The sequence below is a fragment of the Cheilinus undulatus genome, linkage group 3 (assembly GCF_018320785.1).
Source record: "Cheilinus undulatus linkage group 3, ASM1832078v1, whole genome shotgun sequence".
NCBI classification, from domain to species: Eukaryota; Metazoa; Chordata; class Actinopteri; order Labriformes; family Labridae; genus Cheilinus; species Cheilinus undulatus.
Window position 1 is genome coordinate 45,270,199 of NC_054867.1, and position 18,857 is coordinate 45,289,055.

Consider the following 18,857-nt stretch of genomic DNA (forward strand, 5'->3'; position numbering starts at 1 on the left):
AAACCAGACACATTGTATAAACTGGAGCACTATTTACAACCTGTTAGCCTAGTCTTTGGTTCTCTGTGTTTTTTTTTCCTGAGTGTTTTATCTTGAGATGAATTTCACTGTGAAAACAAACAAAATGATTCATCAAAACCTTCTCAGTATCTAAATGAGTTTCCTGTTACAATTCTAAATGATTTTTTTTCATCAGTATACAATGATTTTTTTTCTTGTCCAGGTAAAACTGTTCCTTTTTTGTTTCACTCAGCCTATTAGGTTTTAATGATGCTTTTTTTCTCCTCTTAAATAGTCAAGATGACGTCATGTAAGAATGATTCAGCATCTGCCTCATGATGTGATTAACATTTTTGTGTTGAAAAGCTAAAAAAATACAATATACATATTTTCTGCAGGCTACAAATGTCTTTCTCTCAAACACTCCCACACACTTTATTTACACTCGACAGCTAATGTTAGCGATAAATCAACTCCACATAGTAGCTTATGTTTTGGTCACCGGGTGTTGTCTGGGTCACCCTCTGCTTAGCGTGAGTCCTCGGCGGTCTCGGCCTCTCCCGGTGGGAACAGCAGTTTCCTGAGGATGGGTGCATAGAAGGGACCAAAGACGGTTCGGTTGAAGTGGACGATTCGCCCAAAGGCCGTTCCCAGCTCGGCTAGCTCAGCACTCACCAGCCTGAGGGGAGCGGGCAGCTCTGGACTCCTTTTAGCAGGGCCGCCCTGCAGCATGGCCTGGAGGAAGCCCTGTACCCTTTCTCCTGTTTGATCGAGAGGAGGAGAGAGAGAGATGTGGGGGTGGAAGAAGAGTGGAGAGAGAGAGAGAGAGAAAGAAGTCAGCCCTCTGCAGAAGGACACATCTAAGTTTAACAGCAGGCATGTCTGCAGAGATAACCCACACTACACTTTAATACACATCACTCCTCTTCAGTGAAGTTTGTGCATCTCGAACATATTATAATAGAAACTATGACTTAATTAAAATGAACTTTGAACATGCCTCGAAGGGTTTTTATAACCTTTAAAAGTCTGAATGTTGTCAAACACATCTTAAAGCTCCCATGAGGAGAGTTTAACTGGCTATGAAACAGACTAAAATTAATACTGATGCCTCTATATTAGCTTCATGAGCAAATAAGACCATCAGGGACAAGACTGGGCATTTCAATAGAGTGATTTGATTAAAGTTGTTTCAATGATTGATAGTACTAAAAATGAGGAAGCTCTCAAAATTCTGTATTTTATTAGACAGGTGCTTAGGAGAGGAATAAATCCACAAAAACTGCAAGCAAACCCATGCACATTGTTTCATTATAGCCACACACTAGGCTTCTTTAACCTGACTTCAGGCTTAATTTGGCACCTCAGATCATTTTTTTGGAGGGAGTTCTGAGCCATGCCAGACTGCCTCTGATGGAGTACCCAGTAACCAATGAGTGAGCAGAACAGGTAGCATCACCAACTGGATGTTGTGTACTTGCACAGCTTACTTACATAACCAAAACTATACCGTCATCTCAGCCAGGGTCTCAGCTTTAGTCTTGACCTCAGATTTTTTTGTCACTGAAAATGTAATGCATGCCAGGACAGCTAGGCTGAAGATGTCAGTCATCCTCCATGTTTGTTTTTCTTCTGAAACCTAAAAAAACAAACCATTCGGCACTAGTCATAAAGTCATTTCCTTTAAATGAAAAGTGTAAAACTTCAGGACAAGTGCCAATTGGTTTGTTTTTTGCATCTCAGTGTATTTGAGCTGGCACCAATATTCCTGCATTTTGTTGAGTTCAGCTCGCCTTCTCCAGTCAAATGTTTTTCTTCTGAAACCACATTTGATCATGTAAGTTTATGTGAGATCTGGTGCATGGAAATTTCTCTCTGAAATTATGACAGGAGTAAATGTCAAGTGTGTATCCTCATGATCTGGCGTAATCGTTTAATGCATGCGTTCAGACAAATGCTAAAAATCTTTAAATTAATGTCCTTATCTCTATGGTCTCCAACAATTTTAAGATCAGTTTGTGGCCAGCCTAAATTTAGCAAATGCATTGGCAATATTTGTGCAATTTAGGAGTTTGCTTATAATTTTTGACCAATGAAAACATTGACATTTATAATATTTGGTGCTTTTGAATTTTGTTTTATTTTTTGTTGTGGCTACACAATAGGAACTTACTTATTTTGTTTTTATAGAAATATATCAAAGTTTAGTTCTTGTTCCATGTACTTATGAACAGTGTTGTAGACCAGTGTCAGATGGAGTGAGTCCATCTGACTTTTCTCAACAATTACTTCAGTTCAAATTTTAAAAAAAAGTAAATTTTTTACACAGTTTAAAGGGATTTTCTTCAGAATACACAATAACATGGACAAGAGACAAACAAAGAGATTAGGTGTAACATTTTGTCCACAGGGGGCACCAAAATCAGTGCAGAACAAAATATATCTCAGGAGCTTTAAAAGTACAGTTTGTAATCATGAGTGGCATGTAGAGCAGGGATGGGTGACTTTGGTTTCTTTATTTTAGCCTCACTGCCAGAGGGCCAAATATTTGCAAATTTCAGTATACTCTAAATTTAGTAATCATTATAATTATAGTTAAACAAAAGGAAAACATATAAAGCTTTTATCACACTTTATTTTAGCATTTATATTTTGAAACTAAAATACAATTTGTTAATCATATAAACACAGGACTTGAGCCCATCTAAACTGCTTCTGAATGCAGTGAATTTACTGTTCATTTAATGTTTTACTTACTTGTCATTTTTATTCACATGCATGATGATAAATATTAAAGATTTTAACAGCAGCAGTTACAGCCAATGTCATCTCTAATTTTGTGTGAAGAACTTCACATATACAAGAAAGCAAACATATTCAGAAATGTTTACATTTTTATGTTTTCATGGCAGATTTTTATCATGTTTCCTTCATGTTCACATTGAAACTGACTTGCAGGCCACATTGAGTGAGGAGGAAGGCTGTGTTTTATCACCTGAATATAAAAGAATTGTTTTATTTGTATCAACGTAAAATAAGCCTCTTATTTATACATAAGGAGGTCTACTACATCTAGCACCTCCATGATTATGTAGTATCACGAGAGGACTATGTAACAGTTAAGGCTGTTGCACACTGTACCTTAAAATTAGTTGATATCAGCCACTAGTCTGAAGTAATCCATCAGTCATATTAATCTTAGCCGACACACTCACTAATACATACTCCTTTTTAATATTTATTGATTAAAAGCAATACTCTATGTCTATTTTGATATTCATTAGATGATCTGAGAAACTTTAAAGGCAAAAATACTAAAATTAACTTATTCTAGCTTGTCAAATATGAAGATTTGCACTGTTTTCTATATCGGGTAGAATTGGGTATGTTGCTAAGTAGCTATAATAAATTGGTTGTGCTATTTTGGTGCACAAATGATGAAAATAGAATAAAAAGTAGAAAGACTGCAGCAGCAGAACTCCCGTCAAAGCTCTAAAATGGAAGGAAACCAATTTAATACAAATTAGGTACAATGGTTGTAGTGTAAATAGGATTGAAAATGTAACAACCTGGGGTTTAAGACTCTTGAGGAAAAAAGCAATTTGAGGTTGTCACTTTGGCCTCATGGAAATAGTGACAAAACATGTTTTCCTATTTGCACATTGTTCAGACAGGTACATCATTAAAGTGAATAACAGGCAGAGTAATCATTTAAAAACATTCAAACACTGTTTGCAAGACTTCTTTTGTCAAATGAAAGGGACAGGTCCCTGTGTGGTTATCTTTTGACAGGCAACAATATTCTTTGATTTCATTATCAGAATCTGCTTCAAATAGCTTTTGGAGAGTGTTTTTCAGCCTAGTGGATCATATTTGTAAATCTGTGGCTGTTAATAAAGCTGATATCAAGCAATAACAAAATCAGTTACTAAGGAGCACAGATTTAATTTTTTGGATAGTGACATTTTCTGCTCATTTGGTGTTTCATTAAACATTTATCTACATCTCTTTGGCTGACCTATGAGTGTGCGGACGGGGTTGTTGTGCTTCCACAGCTCAGATATTTGTCCTTTCAGCAGATCCAGGCTCTCCTGAGGCAGCGCCGCTCCTCCCTGGCCACTCACAGCTTTGGTCACCTGCTGCAGTACGACATCCCCGATCCCCAGCAGTGCGGCCTTCAGGTCAGCCTCCCTGCAGCAGCAGAAACCAGTGTCAGACAAATTACCAGCAGGCTTCATTAGATGTGTATCAGGTCGTGGGGCTGTGAGAGTATCCATTTATAAGTACTGTTGAGCAAAGGGAATCGTGGAAGTCAATAAATAAAGGTCTTAATATCATCTAGGTCTCAAAAGAGGGGAAGATTAAATCAAATGACATTTTAATAAAGGTGATTACAGGAGAAATAGACTGTGCTGCTTTTTATTGCAGCTTGGACCAGAGTATGTGCAGGCTTTGAATATCACAAGCTGCTGCTCTACATTTATCCTCTAATCATGACAGGACTTCTCTCAAACAGAAAGAATGAGGTTAGCTGCATCAGTCTTGACAAGCTAGTTGCCTGCTGTCACCTCCATCGGTTTCCTTCTCATACAATACCTGTTCCCCATGACAGCCAGTACATTCATCACCAAATCCTCCTCTTACCTGGTGTGACTGCCCTCCAGCAGGGCAGCGATGGCGTGCCTGAGTTTACCTACAAACCCCTGCAGGGAGAAAACCAAGCCACTGCACTGAGCGCTGGTCAGGAGCAGCACCGACGCCTCCAAGACCAACGCGTGAAGCTGCTCTCCCAGAGCATCAAGGCGGGCTCGGTCCATCAGCACAGTCTGCGTGAGGAAGGCAGGTCAGGGTTAAATGTCATATGGTTAATCATGGGATATTTATAGCATCCATGGGAGTGTCTCAAAGGAATCAGCTCTAACAACATGACATATGATGATGCACTAGATCCTTGCAACAACATCTTGCATTTATTTTTACCTATTAATGAAGAACATGGGCTACTTGCAGCTCTCAAATTAATTGGAAAGAAAAGGATCACATGTAACTAAAAATATATGGAATAACAACACCAGCACACAATATTATTAAGAAGCACATAAGACTAGTTTTCTAGCAAGGAATTTATCACATTCAGTTTCCTGAAGGTGATGGATAGATTAAAATATTACCTATAAGTAATGAATAAAATATGAAAACAACACAGCTGTAGAAAGGTAAATGTAAAGAAATGGGCTGAGTCTGTAAGCTTAAAGTCTGCATGATGCATTAAAAAACATCAGAATAAAAATGTTTATGAAGGGTTGAAATAGATTGCTGCCATGCCAGATAAGGCTTGAGTTGCTAACAATATGCTAATTGTGCTTTGAAATGATGGCTTGAAGCAATAAATTTTAAAAACTTCTTTTCACCTAAATTAATTTTGAAATTGTTGAAAAAAGTTTTTTTAAAAGTTCTATGTATACATTGCTTTAGATAAATAGGTATGGTAGTCATACGCCCGGCTGTGATCAGCTGATGGCCAGCTGATCCGATTATCACCTCCCAGCTCTCACAGCCAATCACAGCTCCTTCTCTCAACAAAGTGGTGTGTTTGAATATGGTGTACTTCTCACTAGTCACTGTTTGCATTAATGCTGATGCACCTTGCTGCTGCTGGCAAAGCTTAACCTCCTCCACCCCAGCTCCCTCCTTTATAGCTTAAAGCTTGTTGCACCCTCACATTCAGATTCATGCTAAATGGATGAACTGCTTTTGAACTGATTTTATTGCATTGTCATGAATGTATCTATCCATAAGGGGGTTTCTAGCCATGCACTCCATGGAAGGTCAAAGCTATCTGCTTGACTAACTCAGTGAGCATCTTTTGAGCAGAGCCTTCTCCACCAAGTACAACTGTGTATCCATTTTGCGATAAAATGGTTAAATGTATGACAAGAGTGTTCCTGACTGAAATAATAGTTGAAGTCAATGCACAAGCAGGTTAAATGGATCACCATTTGTAACAGATTAAATTTGAGTCATAATTACTTGGAAATATCAGTGAATTATTTTATAAGTACCTGTTCTCATAAAAGATTGCAGATACTGTACTTAGCATTATTTTACAGCTTGATGTTAGCCTCTTAAGCCCAAAACAAACCAGCGCCAGACGGGTGCGATGTGCCATTTGCTGTGCTTAAACTGCCATCCTTAACACAGCGACAGCAGCTGTTAACCTCTCCACCAGCCACTGCATGGCCAGGTGCTTGATACCAGAGCTGAGAGCCCGCTCAGGGATCACCTCACCAGGTAAGTGAGAAAACAATAGGTATTTCACCAGCAGCCTCCTGTTTGAGCCAGTCTCAAGAGGACATTCAAGAAACTACAGTTTTGAGCACTTCCACATTGGCTTAATTTTTAATATCTGGGGGTGCAGCTTGGGTTTGAATAATAAAACTAGCCAAATGCATAAAAAACTTCAGTAGATCCTGAAAAAATATGTGTGCAATACGTTGTTAGCTTGAAGTAATGGACCAGTAGATGAAACAGCTAGATGAAATTTGCAGATAGTTCGTAGAAATTTCTTACAAAACTTGCTAAAGATACAGTTATGTAAAAGCAGTTAAATTTATTAAAAGTTATATATGATTGCTTACATTGAGAGGTAAAGATAGGATATAATTTGTTTAATCTATTGGGTACCCTGTTGAAATAACTAGAGATAAGAGATCAATAGTTGAAATTTTTAAATAATGACTATACAGGCTACACAAATAGTTGATTAATCTATCTTCAAAATCAGACTAACCACTATTTTTCTAACTGGCTATGATTGGAGTTTCCATTTTTTGGATAAAAATGTTAGCTATTTCTAGTTCTTGCTAGTTTCAGCTCTTTTAGTGTTTGCCTCTTAAGTCTTGTGTGAGACTTTTGATCAGACAAAGAAACAATTAGATGAAGTTTCTATGAGCTTTGGGTGTCCATGATGAGCATTTTTACTCTAAATTGCCATTATATAGGTGTAGCATTTAAAGAATTTAGCCCTAGCCACACTTAAAATATAACAGGAAAATATAAAAATGCATGCTTCACCCTTGCAGCTAAACATTAACAGTTCATGTGAATACCTGACTAAAGCTGTAACATCTCTCTATATCTGTGACTATCTATTGATATTTAAATGTAGTTAAAATTAATATCGAGAAATACCAGAGTTACTGAAATATTTCAAAAGAACGCATTAGAAATATGATGGGTGAAGTTGATGTAAGGGTTCTTGATTCGAAGTGACAGGGCTGCGTGGCTGCGTCAGATAAAAAAAGGTTGGGAGCTTCTGATCTATGCCGCCACATGAGCTCTAATGTGGTGTCACATGCTTCAACATGCGGCAGGGTGAGGAGGAGTGTGTCGGGAGGCTGAATATTCCCCCATAATCAATAAAATATCACTCAGATGAAAAAGGCAGAGTGCTGTGTGACATAATTTTTGACCTCGGGATATTTCTGGTCTTGCGGGTCCCAGTGTAGCAGACGCATGTAGGCTCTGGTGAGGACAGCAGTGGGGCTGACAGGACCTCTGCTGTCAGGAGCGGGAGAGTCAGACTGAGCTCTGACAGCCGACGCCTCCTCTGACGCCGCTGCCTGGAGCCAAGCGTTGGTGTAGTCCAGAGAGGCTGGAGAACAAAAATACATATGATACAGACCTATGCATTAGGAGGACAAGCTCAACAGGTACACTTTAGATTTTGACTTATCTAAAATGGATTTAAATCCACTTTTATGATACAAGATTAGTGTTACTTACGTAACTCTGAAGAAGTATGAGTCTATTTTTAGACAGTATAAAGCAGGGTTCCCCAATTACTTTTTCCCAGGGGCCAAAATATTTCAAGGACAGAAAGCCGAGGGCCGGATATGGATTCTTTTTTATTTTTTTATGTACACATACATACATATATGGGTTAATTGGCTACTTTAGATAGAGGATGTATTTACAAGTAATCTAAAAAGGTTAGGCATAAATATGCTGTCCTTGTATCAGGTGGAATTTTTTTGCATTTTTAACGTTTTTAAGCCCCACTGGTGCTAAATTTACAAGACTAGAATATTCATTATAAATATAGATTCAACATGACTTTTTGGCTTTAAAACGGCAACCTATTGTCCGCAATATCTGATCTGACCCCCAGATTATTTCACCCAACCTAGGATCAGTGCAAAGTCCAGAAAGAGAGAGAGAGGAGGATCCCGTGGAGATGTTTCCCTAACTGCTGTGCTATTACTGCTCAAAGAGCTATAAACCCTCATCCCTCAACCCTCACTTTCTCTTTTACAACTATGTCTCATTTAATTAGTTTAAAGGTACAGTGTGTAAAAATGGGACTATCAACATCTAACAGTCAATTCTGGAGTGTGATGCTCATTTCTCTGGTGATAACTGTGGGAACCAGTGAAGTTTAAAAATCAATACATGCTTAACTGTTATTTGGTTCCTTCTATGGTGCCATAGAAACAGGCGAAATGCAAAAATCCAAGATGGCAGCTTCCTTGGAGGGGACCCTCCCTATGTATGAATAAAAGGCTTATTCTGAGTTAATTTTAAACATAAATTTAAAAAATGTGTCATCAGATGTCAACACTAATTTAGATCAATCTACTTATAAATGTTATGTTTCATTTTAACCAAGCTTGTTTTGCTAAATGCTAATAGGCTAAATGTTACACACTGCACCTTTAATTGCAGGATTTAAAGTTTTAGAATAATGGGACCTATTTGGATGTATATTAACCCTCTGAGACTTATGCTATTTTTTAACCATTGTGTCTCATCTGGACTTTTTGTCTAAAAAAGATAGTAAAATCTTAACCCTGTGGTGCACAGTCAAGCTCTAAACATTCATTTTTCAGGGTAACCTGGGCGTTAAGAATATGTGTGCTGCAGTAACCCTGTAAAGCCTATTGTATCATATTTGAAACATACTTTTATGAGATCTCTGTCGTAATCAGTGGGATCAATAAATCACTTAAAGAAGCGTTTCAATACAGTCAGATAAATGATAAAAAATTTCCTTCCGGTGGATTATCAGTTGACAAAAAATGCCTGCTGTATCTAATGTGATACAAAAAGAAATGTGTGAAAGAAGAAAGAAGGTTTAGTAAAAGAGAAAACTAAAGGGAAATTAAAACTTGAAGATTATTGTGTATTACACATAGTTAACAATAATGACTGAGGTTTTTTTGCACACACTTTGCATACTCACATTTTTGGGGAATTTGAGTCATTCAAAGCACAAGGGCTTTTTGTTCTCTTGTCCAGTTTCTTATTGTTTGCACATGTGCTGTTCAGCAAATCATGACATGACGATGGAACAGCCAGCCAATGGTTGTCACAGCCCAGTAACAATACCATTGTGGGATACAAACAGACAATATGGCAACAGTATTAGCCACTAACGGCAGGAACTATTGAAAAAATAGATTAAAAATTGGATAAAAAGGTGTTCAACATTGGAGTTACTGGTATGGATTTACTCTTTAAAGACCCCAAAAAGCCACCCAGGTTCCATTCTCAATAGAAATCTTCAATGTCCTTGCACACCAGAGGTGTTCTTTTGTGCAAATAATTTGCTAAGTTATTTTATATATAGTGGGTGAGTGTAAGCTTTCACACCAGCAACATTATTTTCAAAGGGCATTTTTCTTTCTATTTGGGTAAAAATGGACCTTTATTATGAAAAAGGAAAAAATGAAGTTGTGTCTGCAACTAAACTACAGAAAAACGTGCTTGCTACAAGGTTTGCTATGAATGTAAATAGCAGAAAGGAACAGCTTTGTGCTTTAACATAAACCATAAAGCCATCAGTTCAAAAGAGACAGCAGATGCTTCATCTAAGATGTCAGTCCAATTTGTTCATTTTCAAGCTTTTATTTCTGAGCACCTATGCACATAAAACACTAAGACTGCTCCTATTTATTTCCAGTTGCTTTGGTAAAGCCAATGTTTAGGAACCATCTTTTATACTTTTGCTTTGACAAGAACCATTCACTCTCTCCCTAGTATGCAGTCAAGCCAGCAGGCACATGCAGGTGTTATTGAGACTGGCAGCTTCTCACACAGCATTGTGAAGCAAAAACAACACCAATTCTATTTAAATAAGAAAAATATGCATTTAGTCATTTTCAGGGCATTTCACTCAGCCAGTTGGTGATGTAATAAAACAGGTGGGTCACGGCTGTAAGTTTCAGAAAAAGCTGATCTACACAGATGAAAAAATGCTTTAACAAATTTGCTGACAAGTTGTATTTAGACATAATTGTATTTTTATCAGATAACCTAATCTCTCTGATGTTTAGTATGAGGTCTAACATATCTGTGTCAGCACTGAGGGTCCTGTCACTCTGCCAGCTACACTCAGACAAAATAGAGTTCGCTGATGGGCTGTCACACTCTACCTAATTTATGAAAAAGCTGAAAAATGGCAGCGTGGTGCTTTGCAGCATCAAGGGTCAAAATCGGTTCAACTGAAAAGTGAAATATGCCTCAACCATAAATTTTACTGCCAGAAAGTCCCCTTCCTCACCCATCACACCTCCTCCTCCTCACCTGGCTGCTGGTCCAGAATCTGCTGGAACTTGGTCCTCTCATACTGCACGGCCTGCTGCAGGAGATGAGGCCTCAGGGTCTGGATGGTGAAGTTCACCATGTCTGTTTTCATCAGGCCCAAGACGTGGAAGATCTCCCTGAGCGAAGAACACAAGGATTACAATCTTGTTACACAAAGGAGTTTTTTTTTTTTTTAAAGAAATGATAGAGGAAGAGGGGATACATATAAAGGCCTTCATTGACGAAACTAAAAAGATCAATAGGTTAAAAGAAAAAGAAAATGCTCAGACTAAGCTCCTCTTACTTCCGAGAGTTGAGTTGCAATGATTGCAAAAGAATGATCACATGTATATTTCAGTGGAAGCAGCAGGAGCTATGGATGCACAAACAAAACAGCAGTATCTTAACACTGAGACCACCTCCTTTAAAGTCTGATGCATACTAGTTACTACTACACCTCTGAAAATCGACCACTGGTGTGACCTCAATTATTAGTGTACAGTAGAGTGAGAATGAAAAAATAAACAGATGTTGTGAAGACTAAAGAGATCACTTAAGAATGCTTCGTGATGGTTTAAAGGTTTAAACAGAATCCTTTGAGACTCTTCTGAAGTATTTTATCTACTGCATGATGACAAACTGTTACTAACTCATATCAATCATGTGCCTCTGCTTTCTTTCAGGGTAACCACTGAGCTCTTATGTTTGTTTTGTAATGGTAACACCAACTCATTGCATGAGTTGCTTTGTTAAAATTAGGGTTAGATTCTTTTATGTAACAAAATCAATTGCAAAAATCCATCCATCTATTTTCTATTGCTTATCCCATTGGGGCTTGCAGGGGGGCTGGAGCCTATCCCAGCTCTCACTGGGCGAGAGGTGGGGTCAGTCGGCAGTCAGTCGCAGGGCTGACATATAGAGACAGATAACCAGCCACACAGATAACCAGGCACGCTCACATTCACACCTACAGCTAATTTAGAGTGATCAATTAACCTAATGAGCATGTCTTTGGCGGTGGGAGGAAGCCGGAGAACCCAGAGAGAACCCACGCATGCACGGGGAGAACATGCAAACTCTGCATAGAAAGGCCCTGACTGCGAAGCAACCCAGGAACCTTCTTGCTGTGAGGCAACAGCGCTAACCCCTGCGCTGCCGTGCAGCCCCATTTGGAAAAATGTTAAAGTTAATTGCAATTAATCCCTTCTAATTGCTTTTTTGGAAACTCAATTAAATTGTATTTCAAAACACACATTTTCTGTCCTTATTGACATTGTAAAGCAATTCTTTTACTTCTCTTTTTTTAAGGCCAGAAAGACTGATCCATAGCATGGCTATATTTCACATTCATCTGGGAAACCTCCCATAAGCTGGGTTTCCATTATAGTTTTTAGCAAAATAAAAGCAATATTTCTTAAATTTCAGTTAAGTAAAATTGCATTTTGAATGTGTTTCCATTGAAGGAAGATTTGGTCATAAGCCTCGCAATTCTCATAAAATCTCATCTCACGAGACTCCGCTGCAAGGAAGCTGGACACTCAAAACCTGTTGCATGTTGGTACGGTTATGATTACTTCTACAGCGGTTGCCTTAATAACTTTGAGCAAAACACGAAGGCAAAGGATGGTAGTTCAGAGGCAAAGTGTGTATGTATGGCAAAAGCCACATATAAAGGTATAACCATGATGTTAAGAAAAGTCTCATCTCCTCTTCTGTCCACACGTACCACTCCATGTTGTCTTGGAGTTAACTGGTCATGTGACACCGTACGTCACGTCCTGTGACATTTAAATGCGAAAAAAGTGTTACCATTGCATTTTTGCGATGTATTTCTAAATCAAAATGTCTGAAAACCACCTCATGAGAGTGGATTTTCAAAATTCAGGTATTTCCATTACCAGATTTTTTTTTTTTGCACTATTTAAATTTTGCACATTTCTAAGGGTAATGGGTAAAATTTTCTGGATGAATGTGCTGTCTGTCACATCGGAGCGACAAGACAGAGGTAGTCAAGCATGAGCAGCTGCAGATGAAAGCTGAGCTTTACTAGCATAACATATGAACAAATTATGAATAATGAATTAATGTGAAAAAACCTTGATACATGTAAATAAAATCAGAGAAAGTCGACTCAGAAAATGTATGATGCATGTCATCAACCTCTGATGCAACAGTCACCTTAATTTACAGAGTTTTAGTGACCAATTTCAAGTAATTAGTTCACAGCATCCAGAATAGTTGTATTTCAGTGTGACTACATACTTAAAATAGTTTGTAACTAAAAATAATTTACTTACAATGTAGAAAGGACTCATCTCATTCAAATGAATCTAGATGTACACCTTTGGAGTATTTGATGACAGTCAAATTTACATTTTCTGTTTTAGATCTGAGGTAATGATGTGGTTTGATAAAACCAACTGACCCTACTTTAACAATGTGTCAGTCGTGGCAGGAAGCACGAGCCTTTTCCATTCTGCTAACTCACCTCAGGAGCTCCACAGGTTCCTGGAGGTCCCTCAGCACGCGGACCTCTGGGTCCCGTACAGGTGCACATAAGGCTGCCATGGTGTTGATGATGTATCCTGACAGTCTGTGGAGATCCAGAGCTCCGTGATCCACCTGCTGACGGATCAGATCCATGTCCAGAACCTCATCCAGCTGAGCTCTCAGTCTGACGTGGCCTGGGAGCAGCAGGGACTGAAGCATCTGAAAATACACGAGTGTAGTTTACATACTCAAAATATCTGTTTATCCTTCAAGGTTCATGAAGAATCTGTGCTGTGGATTACACTGAGGTACAGTGTTTCTCTCTGAACATAAAACATGATATATCTCAGCTAATTCCTTAAATATGATCTATAATGTGATTAGTAGCTGCACAAGAAAAGAAGAAAATTAATCCCCTGTAGAGCTTAACTGCTTAATCAACAGGCCAGGAAATTATTTTCTGCTTTACAGGGGAAGATATTTTTGTTCAGAGATATTTTCTGTATTTTACAAACGGTGTTTTTGTTAGATGAAGGCCTCTACAGGTTTAAATTTCTGCTGTAAAGTCCCATTCAGGATTCTGATCCCTTATTTGAGTCTTTTTTTTCTAAGTGTGCATGTGAAAATGTGAAACTATCATCCTCTACCAACAGAGAAGACCAAGTACTGGATTTAAAGACTGGTTTGATTCTGAGGTACACCTATTTGCATTCTTGCCAAGAGTTATTACAGAAGATGGACTGAATTCTTGTTGTCACCATACGGTTTCTAGGCAACCAGTGGTCACTCATGATAGAAACTATAACTGACCGAGTAATGGCATGTCTTTACATGCACTCTGCTGTACTTACACCTGCTATTTTGAGCATATAAATGCTGTCACATTAACAATTATAGCATAAGCAGTGCACTTAGGTGTTTTTCTCATAATGCTGAACATTTCTCTCTCTAAACTGTAGTCATCTTGGAGAGATCTGCATACAAGAATGTCGAAACTTGCTCCGGAAGGATGCTGAGAACAAACAACTAAGAAGCAAAAGCATGTTCAGGTGAAATTAACAAACCAGCCTGAAGATGTTTTGGCAGGTGAAAATGAAAAAGAAACAAGAAGGCAATCAACATTGGGCTTGGTTTGAGATTTTAGAAAACTGCCTTAGTTTCTAGACCTGATGCAGAGCTGAGCTAACGAGCTGTTCAGTACACACGATTTGAGTGAAATGTTTGCTTACTCTCCACAACAAAAACAAAACACAAGACACTATTAATATATCTCCTGGAAAAATAACTATTTAACAATTTGTTTGAACTTATCTAGCTGTGACGGTTGCTGTGATATTATGAATCTATCCAACACAAAACAGATGAGTCCTGTATCTTTGCCTTTTGTTTTCCATTTTGAATACTGTTTTTGTGTTATAGCCATGAGTATTCAGGTAATTGATAAGCTTTGTCATGCATGTTGATAAAAGGATTTTGTGAAATGTCAATGTACGATTTGAATGGGAAATTTACTTCCAAAGCTAGAGCTGCCAAAAAAAGTGTCCTGGCGCTGTTGGGCTCTATAACAGATACCAATGTTGGTGAAACTTCCAGTGGTACAATGGAGGTTTTCTCCCTGTGGCTTACCATAGCCAACACTAGTTGTTTTGGAACAACTAAAATTGACCCTCAATTTAGCAAACATTGCTTGTTTTTTATTTGGATGTTTAAAATATATATATATACATGTTGGAAGTTATATTTTCTTAACCTTGCAAAGCAGATGGATAGGCCCGTTTCCTTGTTTTTTACTGGTGAAACCATCTTGCAAAGCTCCCATCTGAACCGTTTGGGTCTGGTTAGAAAGTGACAGGACCAATCAGCAACGAGGGGCAGTACTTTCAGGCGTGGCAGAGTCGTGACGTAAACAAGCAGCAGCGAAAGAGGCCGGTGCAATTATGGCGAAAGACAGCGTGGATTCTGCTAAAAGCCAGTTTTATCAGAACTTGATGACATTTCTTCATTAAAAGAACAAAGAACAGCAGTAAGTTGTTTTCTTTTCAAAAACGACAAAAGTCGAGTACTTACATGTCTATAGTCGCCATGTTTCACGTTATTCCTCGGTAGCTGCACACGTGCAGCTTGATAGTGGCTACATCATGTGTTTTGTTGCTCTGATTGGCCCGTAGAGATGTGACAGAAAACGTTTATCCAATCACACTCCGAGTTTTTTTCAAAGCCTCTGCCTTTTCCCAAATGTTTCCGATTGAAGCTTTTCCAGACGTCAGGTTGATATTTTCTGGAGTGCTCTTGCAAAATTGAAGTATCATTTGCATTGTTTGTAGGATCCCAGAAAGCATTGGGTGTAGCTCACAGCATGAACCATGAAGGCCTCTTTTTAACAGCTTTTCTCCCTCATTAGGTGAAATTCAACAAACGCAAAATATGTAAAAGTCTGCCCCCATGGGCCTCTCAGCTAAAATAAAAACACAAACACAATAGACAGACCAGAGTTGCACAGCTCCATCTATCTCTGCTGTGACCTTAAACGAGCAGTTCATGCTGGAAAACCCTCCAATATGGCTGAGTTTAAACAATTCTGTGAAGAAGAGTGGGCCACAATTCCTCCACAGCGATGTGAAAGACTCATCACCAGTAATCGCTAACACTTGATTTCAGTTATTGCTGCCAAGGTTGGCACAACCAGTTATTAGGTTCAGGGGGCAATTACTTTTTCACATAGATTCAAATAAATTTGGATTTTTTTTTACCCTTCATCGATAAAATCATCATTTAAAAAACGCATCTTGTATTTACTTGGGTTGTCTTTGTGAGATATTAAAATTGGTTTGATGATCCTTAACATTTAAGTGTGATAAATATGCAAAAAAATCAGGAATCAGTAAGGGAGCAACTTTTCGTGGCGATTTGTTATTTGCTCTTGTAGATTAAATAAATGCATAGAAAAAGTTGAGGTTTTGAGATTAAATAAAGCAAAAACGAAAGACTTGAAAAACTTTAAACAAATGCATATCGAACTATGTACCTACAGCTGATTGCATATTTTGGTTTAGTATGGAAAAAAATGAATAGTGGACACAAAAAGCACATTTAGGAATACAGTACTTTCTAGTGGCACTTAAAAGCTGAAGTGGCCCTCCTTCAAGATGGCAGGACTGAAAATGACCCCCAGTCAGTTCAAGTATGAGACCCCTGCTGTACACCATGATTGCACCGGTTGCTCACCAGTCGTGTGATGTAAACGTTTTAAGCCCCGCTGGCATGCTCACAGTGAACTTTCCTTAATATTATCTGCTGCTCTCTCACATCAGCTCAGTCTGACTTCCTGTAGAAATTTTACTAGGGGGGCTGGCAGAAAAAGTGAGGGTAAAGCTGGGGTGAAACACTCACAGCTCACCCTGAAAACTTCATGAAAGTTTCAGGGGTTTTGTATATGTGAAAGCACCATGTGTGAATAAATGCCAGAGGTCTCAGCAGACCCTCTCCCTCTGTTTCTTCTGCCTCTGATTTGATGCCTCACACTCACCGTCTTGACTTCCTGAAGCAGAACGACAGCGTGGCTGTAGTTTGGAGGATCACTGTTCAGCTGCTCTTGAAGACTGTCCCAAAACGCTCGGTGAACAATCTCTGTCACTCTGCCCTGCAGGCTACACAAGGAAGAAAAGTTTGAAAAAAATACTCAAAAGAGGCTTAACCCTGAATCTATTTTTAGGAACAAGATCAATGCAGGTCACCCGGGCTGTGATTGAGTTTGGTTTCTTGCCTGTCTGTTGGGGGGCTCCAGGGTTTGAAGCTGAAGTCTCTGTTCACCACTATTTCGTGTGCGAGGCTCAGGTTGGAGACACAATTTTCCAGCTCCATCAGACTGGATAATGAGGCGGTGGGTGGGCTCCCTGACACCACAGACAGGACACACACACCCACAGATAATTAAAACTGCCACCGTGGTAATAATTCAATCACTAATGGTCCCTGAACGTGCCTGAAAACAATAACCACCATCATAAAGCGTCTTACCCGTAGGAGAGTCAAGTTTTTCCAGACAGGGAAGGTCAGCAGGGGAATCATCGGCCGCCTCGTCTCTTTGATTCGGCATTTCAGCAGCAGTCTAGACAATTAAACGACTCAGTAAACAATCAACTCAACAGAGCCTGAAGAAATCACTAAGATGTTTTTGTAATTACATCGAGTACAATGAAAAATACTAAAATGGGTAATTATCCTTTGACCAATCAATAACACATCAGACAAAAAGTATTTAACTGCAACTACTGTGATGAATGGACACAAAAGAAGTAAATATTAGAGGGTTACAGCTCCTTAAATGTGTCCAATTAAAGCTTATCTTTTTCATTCAGACAGTTAATTGTATTTTGGTTAGTTTTGGCCCATCACATCAGCTCTCGGCTGGTGGATTGGGACATAAAGATGAGTCACACAGCTTTTTTTGTGAATAATGTTTTGGGGATTATCAAACTTTGCACAAATGTTCACCTTGACCCAAGGATGAACTGATTAGGTTTTGGAGGTCAAAGGTAAATGCATTTAGGCCTCATGGTCATCCACTGCTTATAACATACCACAGTAGGGATGTAAATGGATACAATTTCATTGATATTGATGCCATTATCAGTTCTCAAAGATTTAATTCTTTATTGATTCCCTTATTAATTCCTTCCCGTGAATTCTCTATTAGGAAAAAGGAGATTACAAAAGTTTTCAGTTAATAAGTGCAATTTCATTGAGTCTCTCTGAACAAACCAAATTTCATGCCCACTTCATTGAGAGTCAATGACAAGCACACTTGAATTACTGGCTATAATAAACAGTTTTGATAACTAGTAATATTAGCATCAATCCATCTAAGGTCTAAAGTGGAACATATGTCATGATATGAATTTCATCTGCAGAAATTTTTCAAAAATTTGGTTTGAGATTTCTCACTATAGAGGTTGTGAGGTTAGACTACTACAGAACCACTGCTCTGTCAAACAAATCTGACTTCATTATATTTGGCATGAAGGTATGAAAACACTCATGAAATTAATATGCAGCCCCAAGGGTGGAAAATAAGTCAGTTACAGCCCTAAAATTATTGTAATTTTCCATTAAAGTAATAAAATGACATTTTAAAGGAACTAATAATACTGTTTTAGATTATGTAGAATTTTTGCACTAAAATATGATTCATGTATGACTCAAAATTAACGTCTTTTAAGTAATAGCTTATTTTAGAAAGATGTATGCAGATTATTGAATTATTATCTATAATTATGCATTTGAATGGGTGGAGTCAATGTTATTGCTTTATATATATTTCGTTTAACATAAAAAGAACAATAGAAGCTGTTCAGAAAGAATAACAATGTCTTAAAAATTGACTTTGCTAAATTGACTTTATCACTGACTTTAGTTGAAACTATAAGTCTCAATCCTAATGTAAAAAGTTACAATTGTGTGAAATAATGTAAATAAAAGCACATTAGTACATTTTCCACCACTGAAATAATACAAAAATACGAAATAAAACAGATGTTAGCAAAATGTTTTAAAAACATACACTATTACACTTTATTTAAATGAATCGTAGTGATATTACCTGTGTATTTATGGTCTGACTTACCTGATGTTGATATGTCAGTGACTTTTAAAGTTTTCGTCGAATGAAAAATAAAGTTTCTTCGATTAAAACCATACATGTATCATACAGGTAACAGTTCATGTATGCGTTTAAAAGCCACCTAGAGAAACATCCCCAACGTTCAAGTTTGAACCTGGACAAA

At 38.2% G+C, this 18,857-nt stretch overlaps 1 protein-coding gene across 1 annotated transcript; it reads right to left on the minus strand.

Annotated features, from left to right (window-relative positions):
* Positions 1 to 528: 528 nt before the first annotated feature.
* On the minus strand, positions 529 to 18,829 carry LOC121506768 (T-complex protein 11-like protein 2). The gene is made up of 10 exons (XM_041782634.1): positions 18,698 to 18,829; positions 17,092 to 17,182; positions 16,838 to 16,967; positions 16,601 to 16,721; positions 13,073 to 13,293; positions 10,585 to 10,721; positions 7,473 to 7,654; positions 4,645 to 4,826; positions 4,019 to 4,191; positions 529 to 761 (listed from the first exon to the last, which is right to left on the minus strand). Exons 2-10 carry the CDS (start codon positions 17,168 to 17,170, stop codon positions 529 to 531), a joined length of 1,458 nt encoding a protein of 485 aa, XP_041638568.1. The 5' UTR covers positions 17,171 to 17,182; positions 18,698 to 18,829.
* Positions 18,830 to 18,857: the final 28 nt, after the last annotated feature.